The sequence below is a fragment of the Ranitomeya imitator genome, chromosome 10 (genome assembly GCF_032444005.1).
Source record: "Ranitomeya imitator isolate aRanImi1 chromosome 10, aRanImi1.pri, whole genome shotgun sequence".
NCBI lineage: Eukaryota > Metazoa > Chordata > Amphibia > Anura > Dendrobatidae > Ranitomeya > Ranitomeya imitator.
The window spans coordinates 57165341-57191824 of record NC_091291.1 but is presented as its reverse complement, the minus strand read 5'-3'; the positions used below and the strand labels follow the sequence as shown (position 1 = coordinate 57191824).

At 44.8% G+C, this 26484-nt stretch overlaps 1 protein-coding gene across 1 annotated transcript in view; it reads left to right on the top strand.

The window, feature by feature from the left end:
• The first annotated feature begins 1515 nt into the window (after positions 1-1515).
• Positions 1516-26484, top strand: part of LOC138650953 (carbonic anhydrase-related protein 10-like) — a 1155128-nt gene continuing 1130159 nt past the window's right edge. The window contains exon 1 of the mRNA XM_069740840.1: positions 1516-2080. Coding sequence (XP_069596941.1) covers positions 2017-2080 — 64 coding nt within the window. The 5' untranslated portion in view covers positions 1516-2016. The remainder of the gene's footprint in view (positions 2081-26484) is intronic.

Below are 26484 nucleotides of genomic sequence, written 5' to 3'. Positions count from 1 at the left end.
GCTCACTCATGTACTATGCCTGGTCCATGTGCTTAACCTCATGGTTCAGCGGTTTCTCAAAACCTACCCGGATCTGCTTGTCAAAGTACGCCGCCTGAGTGCCCATTTTAGTAAGTCAGCTACAACTTCCGCCGCCCTTGCCATGCTTCAGCAGCATTTGCAGCATCTGACTCACTGATTGATGTGTGATGTCCCCATGCGTTGAAGCTCTACACTGCAGATGTTGGAAAGGATTTGTGAGCAGAAGAGAGCAGTTGTTGACTACCAGCATCAACAAGGCCTTTGGTATTCAGTTCAGACTCCACACATAAGACCTCAGGAGTGAACATGGATGTCAGACATATGTACCACCCTCCAAAACTTTGAGAACTCCACCAAGATGGTTGGCGGTGATGACACCATAATTAGAGTTACCATCCTGCTTCTCTGTGCTACAGCTGTACTATATACAGTATGTGTTAGGAAAAATCTGCAGCAAATTGCAATACACCTGGATTGGGTTTTCAAGATGTCATCCACTAGTAGCAAATAATTTTATGTACACATTGTCAAAATGCTATGTATTTTCACCACAGTTTTGAACCCTTAAATATGAAGGTCGGTAATTCTGATGAGAATCTCCAGCAAAATCCACATGTTGGGAAACTTCATGCTTGAACTTATACTTATAATAATTTCAGTCCTACCACATATAAAATGTTCCGATTACATGGATCAGCAATCGGTGGCTTTTTAAGACTATACCTCTCAATATGTTGTGATGGCCACAGGCTGTCAGACCACTAACAAGGCATTCAGAACATTGTATCTTCACAATAGCTGGCATGTCACAGGTTGATGAGCCCTCTGCCACGCCTAAAATGCATTTATTATAGGAATCAAATGGGTTTTCCAGGATTTACACTCCCATATATTATTATTGAATTCTCTTCACTTTGGTATGGATTAATTTCTCTGTAATTGCAATGGTAGAGGGACCATATACAACAGCTTTGATCCACTTCAATCATCGTCTGTTTTTTCTCAAGGGGCAAGAGATGCTTTTTCACCCTACAGCAAAAAACGATAAGTACAATAGCTAAATAGGAGAACACAAACAGAGATCAGTTTATCTTAGCAAGAAAATGTGTAATCCACAGCTAAGTGCAAAGCAAAATACAACAGTAACACCCTGTGCCCTGATTTGTGTCCCTGTGTCTTTTCTTCTGCACTTTGCTTTGTTTCATACTATCCATTTTACATTTTTATTACATGCATGGATTTAATTTTATAATTGAATGCATTTTTTACACTAATTGCATTCTTACAACACAAACTAATCATTGTCTGTATGTGAAATTGACGCCAATGATTTCTTCTTAATGTGACACCAGGACCATTTGGTTCATAGATTACCAATTCTCTGGAGGATACGGAGGGTGACAAAGAAAACAACAAATTTTAAAAAGCAGGAAAAAAAACCCTGTTTATGCACCAACTATGTAAAAAGTGGAACAGAAATGTAGAACTGAAAAAGGAAGATGTGGATTGCAGAAATGAGGGCAGGCTAGGAAATCTTACGGGAAGAAATCAACACATATTACATAAGGGAGACAGCACGAGAGAGAGAAATAAATATATTCAAAAGGAAAAAAAAAAGAAAGGAAAAGGGGAGGGTGAGAGTAACTGGAAGGTACAGAGCCGAGGACAGAGAAAGGAAAAAAACGAACGGAATGAAAAAGGAGGAGCAAAAGAAAATCAAACAAGAAGGTTTATTTTAAGAGCCAAGGAATTGTACCAGGCAGAGTGATAGTGAGAGGTGATAGTTTAGGATAAGCACCAGGCAGCTGAAGAGTTTGCCTTTTTTCCTTGGCAGATTCAATAAACTGTAGCTAACATAAGGAAGGGAGGGAATCAGTAAGGGTTATCTCATTCTTGGAAACTAGAAGCCTTTTTTCCCTCTCAACCTGTGCTTGTGTTGATGGGGATCTAGCTGTCTTCCAGCATTCAGGAGATGAAGGGATAACCAGCAGCAGAATGCCGGAATTCATTTGGAGATCTGTGTTAATCCTTCAGGCGAGCACTGCCATATACACCGCAGGTAAGTAATAGCATGCTGGGCACTGGCCACTACCATCACCTCAATCATGAATGCATGCATTCTATTAGCAGGCACCGGTAAGTAGAGGTTTAATAGTCTCCGTGGAAGAGGTTGGAAAATGTCATTTTTGTTTCGTTTTCACTTTATGGGTTGATGTATTGCTTTCTCCTGTCTTACAGAAGTAGGATAATGCTGGAGTGTAACTTTCAAAATCATAAGGAATACACCTGCATGTTAGAATCCATAATGATTGAGCTTTTGAGACTGCAGATGTCTCTCATTGTCAATAAAAAATCACACAGACGCCTAAATAAAGCATTCGGCAACTGCCGTAACTGAGGTTTTGACAGAGGAATGATTTTTGGGCTCTAATCTTTGACACTGTAACCCATCATAGTGATGCTCAATACTTGTAACAATGGGTGTAATCCAGCCTGCTAGTCCCATACTCTTTAATGAAGCGTGCTAATAGAAAATGCTTACTTCTTGGGGCAATAGCGAAATCATTGAAAGTTATGTGAAGAGTGCATTCTACTCTTTTTTTTTGCGATCAATCACCTGTTCGGTCAGTTAACAAGATCTGTTGTAAAGCCGGCAAGATAAGCTTCTTGTAGCAAATTTAGACCACAATTCGGCTCCGTATCCATTATAGAAATACACGGCTACAAATTGACATTTTACATGTGAGCGGGGAAAGGAAGAAATACTATAAGGTAATACACGGCTTTATGATGAGCAGATGACATGAGTACACCAAATTAATGCTGAATGCTGCAGTATTTCCTATCTCCGGTAACCGGGCCTAATGCAAATGCGTAAGTAAGCACAGTATAGAAAGTATGAGAAGGGTTAAATACGGAAATGTGATGTGAGATTATGAGAATGGGTAAGCAATTCACTTCTACCCGGCGTATGTCATTACATATTTAGGTTATAGCTGGAGAAGAGGGATTCGAGAACTTTTTAGATATTGTCTATAAAATATGAATGGCAGGAGTGTGTTATTCATTTGCATGATCTAAATTTAATATTTTGAGACGAATAAACCTGACAACGTCCATGGATTCGAAAATACCTGTGTGAATTACAATGGACTTTCGCACTAGTTATTTTTGAGAAATGTTATTCTTATGGTATTCTGCACTGTAACATGGCATTGTACCATCTGTCATTCACTAGCCAGCCACCTAATGATTGCCATCCTTCAATGAGAGGCTGAGGAAAGGCTGGAGAACTCTTCTACAGATGAGTGCACCAAAGTATTAGGAGTACATTCCTATTTTTGACACTGAAGGTTAACTGATAAAATATGTATAACTAATATTATATACAGTTGAATGTCTTAAGGCAAATCTGTAGGAAAAAGTCAACGGTATGAATTAACACTTCAGTTCCTTGGCAGGTTGAGGGCCAACCTTTTGCCTTAATTGCATGTTCTAAACCTACAGAACATGAACAGTATCCTCTCATTAAAAGCCTGAAGCCTTTTGATGGAATGAGTTCGGAATACTCAAAGTAATATACACTCCCAGGAGTTTGCAATGCTTTGAACGCCTGTACACAAGTAGCTTAGTGAATATTCATATGGAATTCAATCAATAATTCACATCAGATTTGCCTATGCTGGTGAACAAAACGGATTGAACCAGGAAATAGGAACATTGTACTGCCATGATGTTGTTCTGAAACAATGTGTTTGGTGATAAATGGTTATTCACATGGTATGTATAGCGTTCCCCCCATCCATCTTGAGATTGGGGTCCTATCGTCCACGCCTCTCAGTTGAGCAGTGGTAGGATTTTCCATACAAATGAATAGGAGCTCGGATGACTTGGCGTGAAGTGTTTCAGGACCCCTTCTTTTAGATAGATGCAGGTTACATTGGTAGAACTCACGTTACTGATATATGTATGAGATTGGATTACCCCTTTACTGATTTACTAATAATCTTTATATAACTCCGACAGTACTTAGCTCCATGTAAATCAATGTTTTTGTGAATGCTCTTGAAGTCAACATGCCATTTCGCTTGGTACATAAGTAGTATGTATTCTAGAGCTGCACTTCTCCTTGTATGAAAATAAAAAGATACAGATATAGTCACCTGTTGTCTATTGACCATTTGGTTATGAGGATCATTTTGCTGCAGATTTACTTTGAGTTAAATCTCTGTAAATTTATAGGTTCCCACACGTTCCAACAATTTGCAATTTCATTTGTAAGGAAATAAATGCCTGATGCCATCTTACACAGTGCTGAAGACTGCAGTAGCCAGATAGCGGACTAATGATGTCACACGTATCTTTCCTCGTAATGCCTTGCAGTTATTACATAGTAACATAGTAACATAGTTAGTAAGGCCGAAAAAAGACATTTGTCCATCCAGTTCAGCCTATATTCCATCATAATAAATCCCCAGATCTACGTCCTTCTACAGAACCTAATAATTGTATGATACAATATTGTTCTGCTCCAGGAAGACATCCAGGCCTCTCTTGAACCCCTCGACTGAGTTCGCCATCACCACCTCCTCAGGCAAGCAATTCCAGATTCTCACCGCCCTAACAGTAAAGAATCCTCTTCTATGTTGGTGGAAAAACCTTCTCTCCTCCAGACGCAAAGAATGCCCCCTTGTGCCCGTCACCTTCCTTGGTATAAACAGATCCTCAGCGAGATATTTGTATTGTCCCCTTATATACTTATACATGGTTATCCCCAAGTCCTTCTCCCTGTCAGATTTACCCAGTGGTTTCCCGTTCAGTCAAATAGTCTACTGCAACCAATCAGCGTGGACTATCAGAGAAACTAAAAAGATGAGGGCCGACCAAGCTGAACCATTTTGGGATATTAGGCCTAGGGATAAGAGGTCAGAGTGTACAGTTCATTCTACACAGGGAAAGAAAAATTCCTTAGGTCCATTCACACATCCGTATAAATCCAGTGCCTGAAAAAACAGTATCGGTGTCATCAGTGTTTTGGATCAGTCGGTCATCAGTGTTTCATAAGTGTGCCATCCGGGTTTTTCCAATACGGATAAAGAAAGAATGACATTAAAAAGCTTCTCTCATAGTTTGAAATGTTAAACATGTACAGCCCACAGACAGCACACGGGTTCAACGCTGATGCCATTCATGAGCATTCAAAAACCCATAGACGTTTATTGGCCCTTGCCATCCGTGCTGCCAAAAAAAACAGACATGTCTGTGAGGTTCACATGGACACATGGTCCATGTACAAGCACAGACATGTGTACCGCAAAATAGGTTATAATGGGTATGTGTAGCAACAGTAAAAAAAACGGATGCCATACCTACTGCAAACACGGAGATGTGAAGGGGGCCTAGATCTGACTGGGGTCTTCTGCTGCAATGCTGAATGACATTCAAAATATGATTGTTAGCCTCAGTCTGTGAGTAATAATTCAATAACCGTGAGGTTCTGTACCTGCAGAGTCGGTGTGACCGTGAATTGTTTTGTGATACACTGCAATAACATAACATTAATAGCAGCATTTTGATATTCTTCACACTGGAAACAAGCAGTGAAGTTGTCTCATATATTTTTGCTAGTAAAGAAAAATCCTGATGCCAAGGCTTGTGTGTCACAGAGAGTGTGCTTCCTGGATTGTGAGATGGGAAAGCCATCATTTATTTTTTAAATGCAAAAGAAAAATCTCCACAATTCAGAAATTTCAACATAACTGTCCACCTCACAAAGTGTGAGTGTTGCACCATATTTTATATTTTTTAATTGCTTACATTCACATGCATGTCTGTACATGCTGCATAAACCCCTGCCCTGGTGGCTAGGAGGTGCCACTCAACACTATGGTTACTTCTGCATAGTTTCTCCAATTTTTGTGATCTCGGATTAGGTGGGGGCTTATTTTTTGCTCACCGAGCTGACATTTTTATTGATACCATTTTGGTGCAGATGTGATCTTTTTATCGCCCGTTATTGCATTTTAATGCAATATTGTCGTGACCAAAAAAAGAATTCTGGTGTTTTTACTTTTTTTCTCGTTACGCTGTATAGCGGTGGTTAATTATTATTTTTTTATTGATTGATCGGTTGATTCTGAATGTGGCGATACCAAATATGTGTATGTTTGATTTTTTTTTATTGCTTTATTTTGAATGGGGCGAAAGGAGGGTGTTTTAAACTTTTATTTTTCTTATTTTTTTAATATTTATGAAAACATTATAATTTTACATTTGGCATGCTTCAATAGTCTCCATGGGAGACTAGAAGCTGCCATAATCCGATCAGCTCCGCTACATACAGGAGGTAATCAGATCACCAGTATGTAGCAGAATTGCTCACTTGCTATGAGTGCTGACCACCAGGTGGCGCTCATAGCAATCTGGCAGTGACAACCAAAGATGTCTGCTAGAGACCTCTGGATGTCATGGGCGGGATTTCCGGGACACTTGCCAGAAGCACGTGTTAAATTCCTCTATAAGAGATCAACAGTGGCATTTAACTTGTTAACAGCTGCGGCTGGATCCACAATTCCACCTGCAGCCAGCGTCGGACTGGAGTAGTGTGGGCCCACCAGAGAAAATCATTCTAAGGGCCCACCATGCTTAAGGGGTACTAGCTGCAGAGTCATCCCTTTTTCACTGGATCCTGCATCAAAAAAACGGTCCGTCGGGCAGAGAAAACGTTCAGAGGAACGTTTTTTGCTAGCTACAAAGAGCATCGCTGCGTGGGAACGCCGGTAGGTGAGAATACCTCGATTTTTTTTTTTTTTTTTTTACCTGGTTTGTGTTGTGTATGCGTTTTCGCAGCGGAAAACCGCTGCGAAGACGCATACACAACAGGTGCACACAGCTTCGACGGGTCCGTCAGAAAGACGGGCCCAGTGCACACGTTTTCCACAATCTGCACAGGATCCGTCATTTCAACGTCTTGATGGATCCTGTGCAGATTTTGAAGATGGAAGTGTGAAAGTAGCCTTAGTTTCCATCTAGTTAAGCACCCTTACCGGCAGCAGATAATTTTATGTAAAACCTAGAACAATGTTATTCTATAAGCACAGAAAGATTTTATTATTTAGACATGTGCCACATACACACAATAGACATGACACATACACACTAGTCACACGCTAGACACATGACACACTCACGCACCATACATACACCAGTCACACACTAGACACAGGATTAGAGATGAGCGGACCCCTAGATGTTCGGGTCCGGGCGAACAGTTAAAAATGAGACCAGGTTCGGGTACCAGAACAGTACCTGGACCCTATTCATTTGAATGGGGGGCCAATACATCCAGTGTTTACCACTCTGTCAGATGCAAGACAGAGCAGCAAACACTGCTTCCGATCCGCCAGTCAGACAGCTGATGTTCACACGCTGTCAAATGATGTGAGCCCACAGCTGTGATCGGAGGTATAAAGTTTACCTCCGTCACTGGCGTCGGCTAACCTCATCGAGGTTACGGCAAGTCACTGAGGCTATGTTCTCAGCCAGGCCCCTGAACTGCGGTGACCTTGGTGAGATCCCCACTAGCACAGTGAGAAAGTCCCACAGGGCAGAGGCGGTGAACTCACCAATGGGCTTTTTCTCACTCCCCCCATCTTCTCCACACAGCCCTGGATCACCTCTTTTTCCACAAAGCTTATCATCCCCCCTTTTCCACACAGCCTCCTCATCATCCCCCCTTCTCCACACAGCCCCCTCATCACCCCCCCCTTTTCCACAAAGCTCATCATCCCTCCTTTTCCACACAGCCCCTCATCATCCCTCCTACTCCACACAACCCCCTCATCATCCCTCCTTCTCCACACAGCCCCCTCATCATCCCTCCTTTTCCACACAGCCCCTCATCATCCCTTCTTCTCCACACAGCCCCCTCATCATCCCTCCTTTTCCACACAGCCCCCTCATCATCCCTTCTTCTCCACACAGCCCCTCATCATCCCTTCTTCTCCACACAGCCCCCTCATCATCCCTTCTTCTCCACACAGCCCCTCATCATCCCTTCTTCTCCACACAGCCCCCTCATCATCCCTCCTTCTCCACACAGCCCCCTCATCATCCCTCCTTCTCCACACAGCCCCCTCATCATCCCTCCTTTTCCACACAGCCCCTCATCATCCCTTCTTCTCCACACAGCCCCCTCATCATCCCTCCTTCTCCACACAGCCCCCTCATCATCCCTCCTTTTCCACACAGCCCCTCATCATCCCTCCTCCACACAGCCCCATCATCATCCCTCCTTCTCCACACAGCCCCCTCATCATCCCTCCTCCTCCACACAACCCCCTCACCATTCCTCCTTCTCCACACAGCCCCCTCATCATCCCTCCTTCTCCACACAGCCCCCTCATCATCCCTCCTTCTCCACACAGCCCCCTCATCATCCCTCCTTCTCCACACAGCCCCCTCATCATCCCTCCTTCTCCACACAGCCCCCTCATCATCCCTCCTCCTCCACACAACCCCCTCACCATCCCTCCTTCTCCACACAGCCCCCTCATCATCCCTCCTTCTCCACACAGCCCCCTCATCATCCCTCCTCCACACAGCCCCCTCATCATCCCTCCTTCTCCACACAGCTCCCTCATCATCTCTCCTTCTCCACACAGCCTCCTCATCTCTCCTTCTCCACACAGCCCCCTCATCATCCCTTCTCCACACAGCCCCCTCATCTCTCCTTCTCCACACAGCCCCCTCATCATCTCTTCTTCTCCACACAGCCTCCTCATCATCTCTTCTCCACACAGCCTCCTCATCATCCCTCCTCCACACAGCCCCCTCATCATCCCTCCTCCACACAGCCCCCTCATCATCTCTCCTTCTCCACACAGCCCCCTCATCTCTCCTCCACACAGCCCCCTCATCATCTCTCCTTCTCCACACAGCCTCATCCTCCCCCCTTCTCCACACAGCCCCCTCATCATCTCTTCTTCTCCACACAGCCCCCTCATCATCCCTCCTCCACACAGCCCCCTCATCATCTCTTCTCCACACAGCCCCCTCATCATCCCTCCTCCACACAGCCCCCTCATCCCTCCTCCACACAGCCCCCTCATCATCTCTCCTTCTCCACACAGCCTCCTCATCATCCTTCCTCCACACAGCCCCCTCATCCCTCCTCCACACAGCCCCCTCATCATCTCTCCTCCACACAGCCCCCTCATCATCCCTCCTCCACACAGCCCCCTCATCCCTCCTCCACACAGCCCCCTCATCATCCCTCCTCCACACAGCCCCCTCATCCCTCCTCCACACAGCCCCCTCATCATCTCTCCTTCTCCACACAGCCTCATCCTCCCCCCTTCTCCACACAGCCCCTTTCAAGTTACATCAAATAAATTCATCCTCTGACCACTCACACTGAGTCCTGGGTCTTCATTCCTGTCTGTGCAAGGATCCATTGTGCAGACCCTCATTCCTCTCCTCCCACAGTTCCATAGTGCAGCCCCCTCGGTCCTCTACTTACAGGGCTTCAGCAGCCTCAGTCGGCACAGCTCTGCTTCCTGCTATCAGGTCACTGGTCTGATGGAGGCCCCGCCCCTTCCAGTGACATCATGCCCTCAAAAAATCAACTCCGTTCTAGACGCTGTGTGCAGTGTCTCACAGCCTGTGGCTCTGTGCTGTGCGTGGCGCTGTGCGGGTTATTCTATACCCGGTGCCGGCCGCCTGCACTGCTCCTCAGTAACATATGATGTGAGGTGAGAGCTTTCTATCACCTGCGGCTGTCGCTTCTATTGATCTCATGAGCACTTGCGCAGCTGAGAGAGCGGCACCAAGACATCAATAGAAGCCGCAGCAGGTGAAGAGAAAGCTCTCACCTCACATCACATGTTACTGAGCGGTGCAGGCGGCCGGCACCGGGTATAGAATAACACTCAGTGCTGGGTGCATGCAATCATAATGCAGGACAGAGCAGGAGTCTGGTGAGGGGGAGGGCCCTCTAGGGGGAGGGCCCACCGGAGGATTCTCCGATCTCCCGGTGGGCCAGTCCGACACTGGCTGTGCGGGTTATTCTATACCCGGTGCCGGCCGCCTGCACTGCTCCTCAGTAACATATGATGTGAGGTGAGAGCTTTCTATCACCTGCGGCTGTCGCTTCTATTGATCTCATGAGCACTTGCGCAGCTGAGAGAGCGGCACCAAGACATCAATAGAAGCCGCAGCAGGTGAAGAGAAAGCTCTCACCTCACATCACATGTTATTGAGCGGTGCAGGCGGCCGGCACCGGGTATAGAATAACACTCAGTGCTGGGTGCATGCAATCATAATGCAGGACAGAGCAGGAGTCTGGTGAGGGGGAGGGCCCTCTAGGGGGAGGGCCCACCGGAGGATTCTCCGATCTCCCGGTGGGCCAGTCCGACACTGCCTGCAGCTGTTAGATGCACATGTCAGCTGTTAGATGCACAATGTCTGATTTACAGCCTATTAGTGACACACATACTTTTAGATCAGGCGGGCTGTCCAGCACTATATACTTGCACCCTGTAAGGGCAGACACCCTAGTTTACGAGACCAAAAATACTGGGCCGAGCGGCAAAAAAAATATATATAAATAATATATGAGGTATTGGTCGATATTTTGGCCAAGATATATAAGCTTTCAACCGAACGTCAAGGGTCCTCACATTTTCAAGTCCTAACTGTAAACTTCATAGAAAAACCACAAAAAGAGGACAAAAAATCCTCCCAAAAATTCAAGAATTAATACAGCACAAAGGGAATGAATGAAGTACTCCCCTGTCCAGGTGTCTGAATTAGTGCACTCCCAGGATGCAGCAAACCTTTGCTGCAGTCCCTTTGTGCTGTATTAATGGTAGGCTACATGCAACATATCAAATATCAATGTCTAAATCCTTTACCTGTAATATCTATTAACCCCTTCCCGACCTGTGACACAGCGTATGCGTCATGAAAGTCGGTGCCAATCCGACCTGTGACGCATATGCTGTGTCACAGAAAGATCGCGTCCCTGCAGGCCGGGTGAAAGGGTTAACTCCCATTTCACCCGATCTGCAGGGACAGGGGGAGTGGTAGTTTAGCCCAGGGGGGGTGGCTTCACCCCCTCGTGGCTACGATCGCTCTGATTGGCTGTTGAAAGTGAAACTGCCAATCAGAGCGATTTGTAATATTTCACCTAAAAAAATGGTGAAATATTACAATCCAGCCATGGCCGATGCTGCAATATCATCGGCCATGGCTGGAAATACTAATGTGCCCCCACCCCACCCCTCCGATCGCCCCCCCAGCCCCCCGATCTGTGGCCCGCTCCCCTCCGTCCTGTGCTCCGCTCCCCCGTCCTCCTGTCCGCTCCCCCGTGCTCCAATCACACCCCCCCGTGCTCCAATCAAACCCCCCCGCACTCCGATCCCCCCCCGTGCTCCGAACCACCCCCCCTGCACACCGATCCCCCCCCCCCTGCACACCGATCCACCCGCCCGCACACCGATCACTCTCCCCCATGCTCCGATCCCTCCCCCCCCGTGCTCCGACGCCCCCCCGTGCCCTGATCTCCCCCCCCTGTGCCCTGATCTCCCCCCCTTATACTTACCGATCCTGGCGGGGTCCGTCAGTCTTCTTCCCCGAGCGCCGCCATGTTCCAAAATGGCGGGCGCATGCGCAGTGCGCCCGCCGAATCTGCCGGCCGGCAGATTCGTTCCAATGTGAATTTTGATCACTGTGATATAATCTATCACAGTGGTCAAAATAAAAAAACAGTAAATGACCCCCCCCATTTGTCCCCCATAGATAGGGACAATAATAAAATAAAGAATTTTTTTTTTTTTCACTAAGGTTGGAGTTAGAACTAGGGTTAGGGTTAGGGTTAGGGGTAGGGTTAGGGGTAGGGTTAGGGTTAGGGTTAGGGTTAGGGGTAGGGTTAGGGGTAGGGGTAGGGGTAGGGTTAGGGGTAGGGTTAGGGGTAGGGGTAGGGGTAGGGTTAGGGGTAGGGTTAGGGTTAGGGTTTCGGTATGTGCACACGTATTCTGGTCCTCTGCGGATTTTTCTGCAGCGGATTTGATAAATCCGCAGTGCTAAACCGCTGCGGATTTATGGCAGATTTACCGCGGTTTTTCTGCGCATTTCACTGCGGTTTTACAACTGCGATTTTCTATTGGAGCAGTTGTAAAACCGCTGTGGAATCCGCAGAAAGAAGTGACATGCTGCAGAATGTAAACCGCTGCGTTTCCGTGCAGTTTTTCCGCAGCATGTGTACAGCGATTTTTGTTTCCCATAGGTTTACATTGAAATGTAAACTCATGGGAAACTGCTGCGGATCCGCAGCGTTTTCCAAAGCGTGTGCACATACCTTTAGAATTAGGCTATGTGCACACGGTGCGGATTTGGCTGCGGATCCGCAGCGGATTGGCCGCTGCGGATCCGCAGCAGTGTTCCATCAGGTTTACAGTACCATGTAAACCTATGGAAAACCAAATCCGCTGTGCCCATGGTGCGGAAAATACCGCACGGAAACGCTGCGTTGTATTTTCCGCAGCATGTCAATTCTTTGTGCGGATTCCGCAGCGTTTTACACCTATTCCTCAATAGGAATCCGCAGGTGAAATCCGCAGGTAAAACGCAGTGCCTTTTACCCGCGGATTTTTCAAAAATGGTGCGGAAAAATCTCACACGAATCCGCAACGTGGGTACATAGCCTTAGGGTTAGGGTTGGGTTGGAATTAGGGTTGTGGTTAGGGTTAGGGGTGTGTTGGGGTTAGGGTTGTGGTTAGGGGTGTGTTGCGGTTAGGGTTGTGGTTAGGGTTACGGCTACAGTTGGGATAAGGGTTAGGGGTGTGTTGGCGTAAGAATTGAGGGGTTTCCACTGTTTAGGCACATCAGGGGGTCTCCAAACGCAACATGGCGCCACCATTGATTCCAGCCAATCTTTTATTCAAAAAGTCAAATGGTGCTCCTTCCCTTCCGAGCCCCGACGTGTGCCCAAACAGTGGTTTACCCCCACATATGGGGTATCAGTGTACTCAGGACAAACTGGGCAACAATTACTGGGGTCCAATTTCTCCTGTTACCCTTGAGAAAATAAAAAATTGCTTGCTAAAACATCATTTTTGAGGAAAGTAAAATGATTTTTTATTTTCACGGCTCTGCGTTGTAAACGTCTGTGAAGCACTTGGGGGTTCAAAGTGCTCACCACATATCTAGATAAGTTCCTTGGGGGGTCTAGTTTCCAAAATGGGGTCACTTGTGGGGGGTTTCTACTGTTTAGGCACACCAGGGGCTCTGCAAACGCAACGTGACGCCCGCAGACCATTCCATCAAAGTCTGCATTTCAAAACGTCACTACTTGACTTCCGAGCCCCGACATGTGCCCAAACAGTGGTTTACCCCCACATATGGGGTATCAGCGTACTCAGGACAAACTGGGCAACAATTACTGGGGTCCAATTTCTCCTGTTACCCTTGAGAAAATAAAAAATTGCTTGCTAAAACATCATTTTTGAGGAAAGAAAAATGATTTTTTATTTTCACGGCTCTGCGTTGTAAACGTCTGTGAAGCACTTGGGGGTTCAAAGTGCTCACCACATATCTAGATAAGTTCCTTGGGGGGTCTAGTTTCCAAAATGGGGTCACTTGTGGGGGGTTTCTACTGTTTAGGCACACCAGGGGCTCTGCAAACGCAACGTGACGCCCGCAGACCATTCCATCAAAGTCTGCATTTCAAAAGTCACTACTTCCCTTCTGAGCCCCGACGTGTGCCCAAACAGTGGTTTACCCCCACATATGGGGTATCAGCGTACTCAGGAGAAACTGGACAACAACTTTTGGGGTCCAATTTCTCCTGTAACCCTTGGGAAAATAAAAAATTCTGGGCTAAAAAATTATTTTTGAGGAAAGAAAACGTATTTATTATTTTCACTGCTCTGTGTTATAAACTTCTGTGAAGCACTTGGGGGTTCAAAGTGCTCACCTCACATCTAGATAAGTTCCTTTCGGGGTCTAGTTTCTAAAATGGGGTCACTTGTGGGGGGTTTCTACTGTTTAGCCACATCAGGGGCTCTGCAAACGCAACGTAACGCCCGCAGAGCATTCCATCAAAGTCTGCATTTCAAAATGTCACTACTTGACTTTCGAGCCCCGACATGTGCCCAAACTGTGGTTTACCCCCACATATGGGGTATCAGCGTACTCAGGAGAAACTGTACAACAACTTTTGGGGTCAAATTTCTCCTGTTACCCTTGGGAAAATAATAAATTGCAGGCTAAAAGATCATTTTAGAGAAAATAAAATTTTTATTTTATTTTCATGGCTCTGCGTTATAAACTTCTGTGAAGCACTTGGAAGTTCAAAGTCCTCACCACACATCTAGATTAGTTCCTTTGGGGGTCTAGTTTCCAAAATGGGGTCATATGTGGGGGATCTCCAATGTTTAGGCACACAGGGGCTCTCCAAACGTGACATGGTGTCCGCTAATGATTGGAGCTAATTTTCCATTTAAAAAGCCAATTGGCGTGCCTTCCCTTCCGAGCCCTGCCGTGCGCCCAAACAGTGGTTTACCCCCACATATGGGGTATCAGCGTACTCAGGACAAACTGGACAACAACATTTGCGGTCCAATTTCTCCTATTACCCTTGGCAAAATAGGAAATTCCAGGCTAAAAATCATTTTTGAGGAAAGAAAAATTATTTTTTATTTTCATGGCTCTGCATTATAAACTTCTGTGAAGCACCTGGGGGTTTAAAGTGCTCAATATGCATCTAGATAAGTTCCTTGGGGGGTCTAGTTTCCAAAATGGGGTCACTTGTGGGGGAGCTCCAATGCATAGGCACACAGGGGCTCTCTAAACGCGACATGGTGTCCGCTAACAATTGGAGCTAATTTTCCATTCAAAAAGTCAAATGGCGCGCCTTCCCTTCCGAGCCCTGCCGTGTGCCCAAACAGTGGTTTACCCCCACATATGAGGTATCGGCGTACTCGGGAGAAATTGCCCAACAAATTTTAGGATTCATTTTATCCTATTGCCCATGTGAAAATGAAAAACTGAGGCGAAAAGAATTTTTTTGTGAAAAAAAAAAGTACTTTTTCATTTTTACAGATCAATTTGTGAAGCACCTGAGGGTTTAAAGTGCTCAATATGCATCTAGATAAGTTCCTTGGGGGGTCTAGTTTCCAAAATGGGGTCATTTGTGGGTGAGCTCCAATGTTTAGGCACACGGGGGCTCTCCAAACACGACATGGTGTCCGCTAACGATGGAGATAATTTTTCATTCAAAGAGTCAAATGGCGCTCCTTCCCTTCCGAACCTTACCATGTGCCCAAACAGTGGTTTACCTCCACATGTGAGGTATCGGTGTACTCATGAGAAATTGCCCAACAAATTTTAGGATCCATTTTATCCTGTTGCCCATGTGAAAATGAAAAAAATTGAGGCTAAAAGAATTTTTTTGTGAAAAAAAAGTACTTTTTCATTTTTACGGATCAATTTGTGAAGCCCCCGGGGGTTCAAAGTTCTCACTATGCATCTAGATAAGTTCCTTGGGGCGTCTAGTTTCCAAAATGGGGTCACGTGTGGGGGAGCTCCAATTTTTAGGCACACGGGGGCTCTCCAAACGTGACATGGTGTCCGCTAAAGAGTGGAGCCAATTTTTCATTCAAAAAGTCAAATGGCGCTCCTTCCCTTCCAAGCCCTGCCGTGCGCCCAAACATTGGTTTACCCCCACATATGAGGTATCAGCGTACTCAGGACAAATTGGACAACAACTTTCGTGGTTCAGTTTCTCCTTGTACCATTGGGAAAATAAAAAAAATGTTGCTAAAAGATAATTTTTGTGACTAAAAAGTTAAATGTTCATTTTTTCCTTCCATGTTGCTTCTGCTGCTGTGAAGCACCTGAAGGGTTAAAAAACTTCTGGAATGTGGGTTTGAGTACCTTGAGGGGTGCATTTTTTAGAATGGTGTCACTTTTGGGTATTTTCATCCATATAGACCCCTCAAACTGACTTCAAATGTGAGGTGGTCCCTAAAAAAAATGGTTTTGTAAATTTCGTTGTAAAAATGAGAAATCGCTGGTCAAATTTTAACTCTTATAACTTCCTAGCAAAAAAAAATGTTGTTTCCAAAATTGTGCTGGTGTAAAGTATACATGTGGGAAATGTTATTTATTAACTATTTTGTGTCACATAACTCTCTGGTTTAACAGAATAAAAATTCAAAATGTGAAAATTGCGAAATTTTCAAAATTTTCGCCAAATTTCCGTTTTTATCACAAATAAACGCAGAATTTATTGACCTAAATTTACCACTAACATGAAGCCCAATATGTCACGAAAAAACAATCTCAGAACCGCTAGGATCCGTTGAAGCGTTCCTGAGTTATTACCTCATAAAGGGACACTGGTCAGAATTGCAAAAAACGGCAAGGTCTTTAAGGTCAAAATAGGCTGGGTCATGAAGGGGTTAATATCGACAAAGAGAACAGCCTGGATAAAAACAAATATGAAATATGACAAGAGATTTTTAATCAAATTTTTGTGTTCATGGACTGATGATTTTGTAGTGATGTTATACTGACAGGTATTTTATGGGATAAAAGTGTTAAATGTCCATGAACACCTGTATTCAGACATAGGTCTGTAATAGCAATACAATAATGTGTGTTTTATTTGTTAAAGTTAATGAATCAATACAAAGGCAAATAATAAGTTGTTTTGATCTGTATCTGTATATTTTAGGCTAGAAACCTGTTTAAGCATGTCTGTCATTCATTCAATTCACACTGAAATGCCACTTTAATAGAAGCAAACTTCAGTAGAGCATTGGTCCTCATTTTGGCCTTTAAAACTGTAGCAGTTTGACAGGGTATAGATTCCGCTGGATGTTGAATGTGTTCTAGAGGAAAATTGGCCAATGCTGACAAAGATGCTTTCTATTGTTGCCACAAATTAGATGAAGGTACTGAAATGCTTTGAATATCCCTTTCTACCTTGTTCCAGAGTTGCTCTGTAGGATTAAGATCTGGGAATTGTTAAGTCCAGGGAAGCAAGGAAAACTCACTGTAATGTTCCTTGGAGCGATCTATAACAATAAGACCCTTGAGGCTTGATGCGTTATACAACTGAAAGCGTTCTTCGGCTATAAGGCAAACAGACGCTATGAAGGGTTGAACTTTGTCGACCACAATGGTCAGTAAATGGTACTATCGAAATGACAGTATTAGATCAGGGGTCCCCAACTCCAGTCCTCAAGGCCCACCAACATGTCATGTTTTCAGGATTTCCTTAGTCTTGCCCAGGTAATAATTGCATCACCTGTGCAATGCAAAGGAAATCCTGAAAACATGACCTGTTGGTGGGCCTTGAGGACTGGAGTTGGGGACCCCTGTATTAGATGACCCAGGTTGTGACAATGAAGTATTTCTAACATGATTACTTCACTTCCACCAGACAAGTGTTTACTGGAAGGGTTGTTCAAGTTCTACAATTTATGTTACTTGCACAAAAACCCGACCCTTCTATTACATGGTGCAATAGAATTCTCATTTCATCTGCCCAGGCAAAATGTTTCCAATTTTTCTGCTTTTTTCATCACTAGAATCTTGCCTTTCTATTTTGCTTATACATCAATATCACTTATCCAGTTCAATATATAAGAATAAACGCGTGCACAGCCGTTAGAGGTGCCAGAGTAGGTTCCAATACCATGAATAATAGTAAAAAACTCGGCACTCAGACTTAACTTAATCAGATGAAGTGATTTTATGGTGTCCACTGACTTGCGGTGGATACCGCGTCCTCCACTGACCAGGACACGCAGGCTCCATACCACAGAAGGCAATACCGCCAGACTTATCCCCCTAAGACACTGGCTGTGTCCACCTATATCTATGACCTTGATGAAAACCCATAATCTTTCGGGTCCACTACTGTTCACGATCAAATATTGTGACTGATGAAGGTCTGGCTATAGGACCGAAACGTTTCTTCTGTTATTTACCGTGGACACCATTAAATCACTTTATCTGCTTAAGTTAAGTCTGAGTGCCGAGTATTTTGCTACTTATCCAGTTCAAGACATCGACAATTTACCTGGTTCTTCAGAAGGCACTTTTTCTGGTTTTCTTAGACTTTTAAATTCTCTAAAATGTTTTTCTCATTGTGATAGACAAATAATTTTTGCCTCTTTTCTCCCGATACTTGGGAATTGACTATTCTATTATTTTTTTTATATATTGATGGGAAATATAAAGAAAAACATTCGAGACATGTCTATTTTTCAATTTAAAAAAGCAAAAACCAAACAAAAAACAACAATGAAAATTCACAGCTGTCTTTAAGAAAGTAGTATGGACACACAGTACACAAATATATTTATACAATAGATATAAAAACTCTACACACCTCAATTAAAATACATGATTTTTGCTATGTAAAACAAATCATACCAAGGGGAATCATTTCAGAACATTTCAAGTTCACTCAGATTCTGTGCTACTTAACTACAGATAGTACAGTGTTATGACCCCAATGGCGAGGGTCTCAGAGGAACGTGGAAGTCTGCAAGATACAAAAATCCAGCTCATAGGGCAGTGGTAACTGGGTTGACCATATATCTACTCCTAACGCCAACACTAGAAGTAGCCGGGGGTCATACCTACGTTGATCCTAGATGACTCGCGCCAGCCGGAGAATCTAAATACCCCTAGTAGAGGAAAACAAAGACCTCTCTTGCCTCCAGAGAAAGGGACCCCAAAGCAGGATAGAAGCCCCCCACAAATAATAACGGTGAGGTAAGAGGAAATGACAAACACAGAAATGAACCAGGTTTAGCACAGAGAGGCCCGCTAACTAATAGCAGAATATAGAAAGGTAACTTATATGGTCAACAAAAAACCCTATCAAAAATCCACACTGGAAATTCAAGAACCCCCGAACCGTCTAACGGTCCGGGGGGAGAACACCAGCGCCCTAGAGCTTCCAGCAAAAGTCAGGATACAGATTAGGAACAAGCTGGACAAAAATACAAAACCAAAAACAAATAGCAAAAAGCAAAGTAAATGACTTAGCTGAATAACCGGACCAGGATCAGTAGACAAGAGCACAGCAGATTAGCTCTGATAACTACGTTGCCAGGCATAGAACTGAGTGTCCAGGGAGCTTATAAAGCAACGCCCCTAACTAACGACCCAGGTGCGGATAAAAGGAAAGACAGAAAAACCAGAGTCAAAAAACTAGTAACCACTAGAGGGAGCCAAAAAGCAAATTCACAACAGTACCCCCCCCTTAGTGAGGGGTCACCGAACCCTCACCACGACCACCAGGGCGATCAGGATGAGCGGCATGAAAGGCACGAACTAAATCGGCCGCATGAACATCAGAGGCGACCACCCAGGAATTATCCTCCTGACCATAGCCCTTCCACTTGACCAGGTACTGAAGTCTTCGCCTGGAGAGGCGAGAATCCAAGATCTTCTCCACCACGTACTCCAACTCGCCCTCAACCAACACCGGAGCAGGAGGCTCAGCAGAAGGAACTACAGGCACAACGTACCGCCGCAACAAGGACCTATGAAATACATTGTGAATAGCAAACGACACAGGAAGATCCAGACGAAAAGATACAGGATTAAGGATTTCCAATATCTTGTAAGGACCAATAAAACGAGGTTTAAATTTGGGAGAGGAGACCTTCATAGGAACAAAGCGGGAAGAAAGCCATACCAAATCCCCAACGCGTAGTCGGGGACCCACACCGCGGCGGCGGTTGGCAAAGCGCTGAGCCCTCTCCTGTGACAACTTCAAGTTGTCCACCACATGATTCCAGATCCGCTGCAACCTATCCACCACAGAATCCACCCCAGGACAGTCAGAAGACTCCACATGACCTGAAGAAAAGCGAGGATGGAAACCAGTGTTGCAGAAAAAAGGCGAAACCAAGGTGGCGGAACTAGCCCGATTATTAAGGGCAAACTCAGCCAACGGCAAGAATGTCACCCAATCGTCCTGATCAGCAGAGACAAAACACCTCAAATAAGCCTCCAAAGTCTGATTGGTTCGCTCCGTCTGTCCATTAGTCTGAGGATGGAAAGCAGAGGAAAACGACAAATCAATGCCCATCCTACTACAAAAGGATCGCCAGAACCTGGAAACGAACTGGGATCCTCTATCTGACACAATATTCTCAGGGATGCCGTGCAAACGAACCACGTTCTGGAAAAACACAGGAACCAGATCGGAAGAGGAAGGCAGCTTAGGCAAAGGAACCAAATGGACCATCTTGGAGAAGCGATCACATATCACCCAGATAACAGACATGCCCTGAGATAGCGGAAGATCAGAAATGAAATCCATGGAGATATGTGTCCAAGGTCTCTTCGGGACAGGCAAGGGCAAGAGCAACCCGCTGGCACGAGAACAGCAAGGCTTAGCTCTAGCACAAGTCCCACAGGACTGCACAAATGACCGCACATCCCTTGACAAAGAAGGCCACCAAAAGGACCTGGCCACCAGATCTCTGGTGCCAAAAATTCCCGGGTGACCTGCCAACACCGAGGAATGAACCTCGGAAATGACTCTGCTGGTCCACTTATCCGGAACAAACAGTCTGTCAGGTGGACAAGACTCAGGCCTATCAGCTTGAAATCTCTGCAACACACGTCGCAGATCCGGAGAAATAGCTGATAAGATAACTCCATCCTTAAGAATACCAACAGGATCAGCGACTCCAGGAGCATCAGGCACAAAGCTCCTAGAAAGAGCATCGGCCTTCACATTCTTTGAACCTGGTAAATACGAGACAACAAAATCAAAGCGGGAGAAAAACAATGACCAGCGGGCCTGTCTCGGATTAAGGCGTTTAGCAGACTCGAGATACATCAGATTTTTGTGATCAGTCAAGACCACCACACGATGCTTAGCACCCTCGAGCCAATGACGCCACTCCTCAAATGCCCACTTCATGGCCAACAACTCCCGATTGCCCACATCATAATTTCGCTCGGCAGGCGAAAACTTCCTAGAGAAAAAGGCACAAGGTTTCATAACAGAGCAACCAGGGCCTCTCTGCGACAAAACGGCCCCTGCTCCAATCTCCGAAGCATCCACCTCAACCTGAAAGGGAAGTGAGACATCGGGCTGGCACAAAACAGGCGCCGAAGTAAACCGGCGTTTCAACTCCTGGAAAGCCTCCACGGCAGCAGGAGCCCAGTTAGCTACATCGGAGCCCTTCTTGGTCATATCCGTCAAAGGTTTCACAACGCTAGAAAAATTAGCGATAAAACGACGGTAGAAGTTAGCGAAACCCAAGAACTTCTGAAGACTCTTAACTGACGAGGGCTGAGTCCAATCAAGAATAGCTCGGACCTTGACCGGGTCCATCTCCACAGCAGAAGGGGAAAAAATAAACCCCAAAAAGGGAACCTTCTGTACACCAAAGAGACACTTTGAGCCTTTGACAAACAAAGAATTTTCACGCAAAATTTTAAAGACCAACCTGACCTGCTCCACATGCGAGTCCCAATCATCAGAAAAAACCAAAATATCATCCAGATAAACGATCAAAAATCTATCCAGATACTTCCGGAAAATGTCATGCATAAAGGACTGAAAAACTGAAGGCGCATTGGAGAGCCCAAAAGGCATCACCAAGTACTCAAAATGACCTTCGGGCGTATTGAATGCGGTTTTCCATTCATCACCTTGCTTAATGCGCACAAGGTTGTACGCACCACGAAGGTCTATCTTGGTGAACCACTTGGCACCTTTAATTCGGGCAAACAAGTCAGACAACAGCGGCAGAGGATACTGAAATTTGACAGTGATCTTATTTAAAAGCCGATAATCAATACAAGGCCTCAAAGATCCGTCCTTTTTAGCCACAAAAAAGAATCCTGCACCAAGAGGGGAAGAAGACGGACGAATATGTCCTTTCTCCAAAGACTCCTTGATATACGAACGCATAGCGGTATGTTCAGGTACCGACAGATTAAAGAGTCTTCCCTTAGGAAATTTACTGCCTGGAATCAAATCTATAGCACAGTCACAGTCCCTATGAGGAGGCAATGCACTGGACCTGGACTCGCTAAAGACATCCTGATAATCAGACAAATACTCCGGAACTTCCGAAGGCGTAGAAGAAGCAATAGACACAGGCAGGATATCCCCATGAATACCACGACAGCCCCAACTAGAAACTGACATAGCCTTCCAGTCCAGGACGGGATTATGGGTCTGTAACCATGGCAGCCCTAAAACAACCAAATCATGCATTTTATGTAAAACAAGAAAACGTATCACCTCGCGGTGTTCAGGAGTCATGCACATGGTAACCTGTGTCCAATACTGCGGTTTATTTGCTGCCAATGGCGTAGCATCAATACCCCTAAGAGGAATAGGATTTTCTAATGGTTCAAGAGTAAAACCACAGCGCTTAGCAAATGACAGATCCATAAGACTCAGGGCAGCACCTGAATCTACAAACGCCATGACAGGATAAGACGACAGTGAGCAAATCAAAGTTACAGACAGAATAAATTTAGGTTGCAAATTTCCAGCGGTGACCGGACCAACAACCTTAGCTATACGTTTAGAGCATGCTGAGATAACATGTGTAGAATCACCACAGTAGTAGCACAAGCCATTCCGGCGTCTATGAATTTTCCGCTCATTTCTGGTCAGGACTCTATCACATTGCATTAAATCAGGTGTCTGTTCAGACAACACCATGAGGGAATTTGCGGTTTTTCTATCACATTGCACCGAATTAGGTGTCTGTTCAGACAACACCATGAGGGAATTTGCGGTCTTGCGCTCCCGCAATCGCCGGTCAATTTGAATAGCCAGTGCCATAGCATCATTCAGACCTGTGGGAATGGGAAAACCCACCATAACATCTTTAATGGCATCAGAAAGACCATTTCTAAAATTAGCGGCCAGTGCACAGTCGTTCCAATGTGTCAGCACGGACCATTTCCGAAATTTTTGGCAATACACTTCAGCCTCGTCCTGCCCCTGAGACATAGCCAGCAGGGCCTTTTCTGCCTGAATCTCAAGATTGGGTTCCTCATAAAGTAAACCGAGCGCCAGAAAAAACGCATCAATATCAGCCAATGCCGGATCTCCTGGCGCCAGCGAAAAAGCCCAATCTTGAGGGTCACCCCGTAAGAACGAAATAACAATTTTTACTTGCTGAGCGGAGTCTCCAGATGAACAGGGTCTCAGGGACAAAAACAATTTACAATTATTCTTGAAATTCCTAAACTTAAACCTGTCTCCGGAAAACAGTTCAGGAATCGGTATCTTAGGTTCTGACCCAGGACTTCTGATAACATAATCTTGTATGCCCTGCACACGAGTAGCCAGCTGGTCCACACTTGTAATCAAGGTCTGGACATTCATGTCTGCAGCAAGCATAAGCCACTCTGAGGTAAAGGGGATGAAGAAAAAAAAAAAAAAAAAAATGAGAGAGGAGAAAAAAAAAAACTCAGAATCTTCTTTCTTATAATCCCTCTTTTGCAATGCATTAAACATTTAATATAGGCCTGGCAAACTGTTATGACCCCAATGGCGAGGGTCTCAGAGGAACGTGGAAGTCTGCAAGATACAAAAATCCAGCTCATAGGGCAGTGGTAACTGGGTTGACCATATATCTACTCCTAACGCCAACACTAGAAGTAGCCGGGGGTCATACCTACGTTGATCCTAGATGACTCGCGCCAGCCGGAGAATCTAAATACCCCTAGTAGAGGAAAACAAAGACCTCTCTTGCCTCCAGAGAAAGGGACCCCAAAGCAGGATAGAAGCCCCCCACAAATAATAACGGTGAGGTAAGAGGAAATGACAAACACAGAAATGAACCAGGTTTAGCACAGAGAGGCCCGCTAACTAATAGCAGAATATAGAAAGGTAACTTATATGGTCAACAAAAAACCCTATCAAAAATCCACACTGGAAATTCAAGAACCCCCGAACCGTCTAACGGTCCGGGGGGAGAACACCAGCGCCCTAGAGCTTCCAGCAAAAGTCAGGATACAGATTAGGAACAAGCTGGACAAAAATACAAAACCAAAAACAAATAGCAAAAAGCAAAGTAAATGACTTAGCTGAATAACCGGACCAGGATCAGTAGACAAGAGCACAGCAGATTAGCTCTGATAACTACGTTGCCAGGCATAGAACTGAGTGTCCAGGGAGCTTATAAAGCAACGCCCCTAACTAACGACCCAGGTGCGGATAAAAGGAAAGACAGAAAAACCAGAGTCAAAAAACTAGTAACCACTAGAGGGAGCCAAAAAGCAAATTCACAACAGTACAGGCAGACACCGAAACGCGTTGGATGGGCACATCCAAGGGGCATAATCCACGTGCATCAGGTATTTATGTGAGGATTCACCTTATATCAGCTTTACTTTAGCAGCATGTTTATAATCTCGTCAGACTACACTACTTATATTATTGTCAGGCAGGTTGTGGCTATTTAGCCCCTGCTATCTCTTACACAGGCACATTACCTTTGTCTCTACTCTTGTCTCTTCCTCACATACCAGTACATAATCACTTTACTTCATTGTATTGCACTTACCCTCAGGCCTCATGACCACAACTTTGCACATACAGTTGTGCTCAAAAGTTTACATTCCTAGGCAGAATTTTTGCTTTTTTGGCCTTTTTTCTGAGAATATGGATGATAATACCAAAACATTATCTCCACTCATGGATATATCTCCTTAATGGAGTTTGTCCCATTTTACTAAAATTGTTCCTAAACTATGTAAATACATAAAACAATCTCAGATGGTACTCACCCTGCCTGCTCTGGTAACAGTGTTTTGACTATAGTAATGATGTCATATTAACAGGGCACATACGTACTCTAGTCAGCCACTGAACTCTGTGCTTGTGTTCTGAGGTTGTTGGCACATGACGCTGACATAAGTGCACAATATGCTGAGCTCATTGGCTAGAGCGGTGATGTGCACTGTTGATATATCTCAAAACAACAGAAAAAAAGGCAGCAATGTTTAACTGCCCAGGCAGCCTCCAAAAAAATGCAGTGGACCCATTTAGTTAAGATAGAGGCAACACAGGTGCAGAAATACCGATGAGACAACCACTCACAGTCTACCAATCCATGGAGGGGGTGGTTGCTTGGTATATTAATGCACAATAGAGGCTTGCATGGGGTGCTGTTCACATATATAGGTAATGCACAGCATCCCGGTTAACAGCCTATTAGTGACGTCCATAGTATTTGATCAGGCGGGCTGCCCAGTGCTATCCAAATGCATCCCATCTGAACAGACACCACAGTTTACAAGACCAAATGGGCCCAGCTGCACCCTGAAAAATAAAGTGCAGAAAATAAATATAAAAATATGTGAGGCATTAGTCAATATTTTGGCCAACATATGCAAGCTCACTACCCATGTTAAGGGTCCTCACGCTTGCGAGTCCTAACACTAAACAGCAAAACCACAAAAAGACGACTTAAAAATCCTCCAAAAATTAAAAAAAAAACTGCAGAAAAAAGCAGACATGACATCTCCACTCTAACAAGACAGTCAATGAGCTCAGTGGCTTGTGTCCTTGCATCAAATGCTGTTTACCTTAGTGGTTGGCCACTGAGATCACTGACTGCCTTCAGCATTAACACTTTCTGTTCATATGACATCACCGTTATAGACATAACTCAGTGAAAGGTGCAGCAGGATACCTGTGAAGGTTGTTATTTTATTTATTTTACACAGTTCAGGACCCACGTTTCTGAAAGTCTACAGCTCTTTTAACCCCTTTCCGACATCGAGTGTTGAACTCCCCCTGTTTTGCCAAAGCCCACACCTTTCCGGGCACATATCAGCTGATATATACAGCAGACATGTGCCTGCAACAGCCGACAGTGGAATTGCGATCCACCCATGGCTGTTAACTAGTTAAATGCCGCTGTCAATTTCTGACAGCTGCATTTATCTCACGCTTACGGCAAGCGCGCCAAAAATCCTGCCCATCGGTTAACCCCTTCATATGATAGCGGGTCAGACCTCTAAGCCTTAGTAATATTTCTGTCATTAGTGCTTTGTTAAAAAAAACTGAAAATATGATCTCTTGGGGGCCATGATGACTGGAGATTAAGAAACACTGTTATCAGAGAAACTCAGTAGATCACCATGCCATTACTAAAAAATTGCTATACAAAGACCAAGACTCATATTACTGCCATAGGATGACAATAACATTGTAAATACCATCCTGCAGAACATATAATAAATTACAAAACAGTAATAGCTGGTGATTTACAGATGATGTTCTTTCTGATGGAGTTGTTCATTTTTCCTATTTTCTCCATCTGGCCCAGACCAACACAACAACTTCTTCCAGCCACGACTCTTCTTCCAGCCATGACTCATCTACTGAATTTACAACAAATACACTTTATTTTTACTTCTCACATTTCCTGCACTATTTCC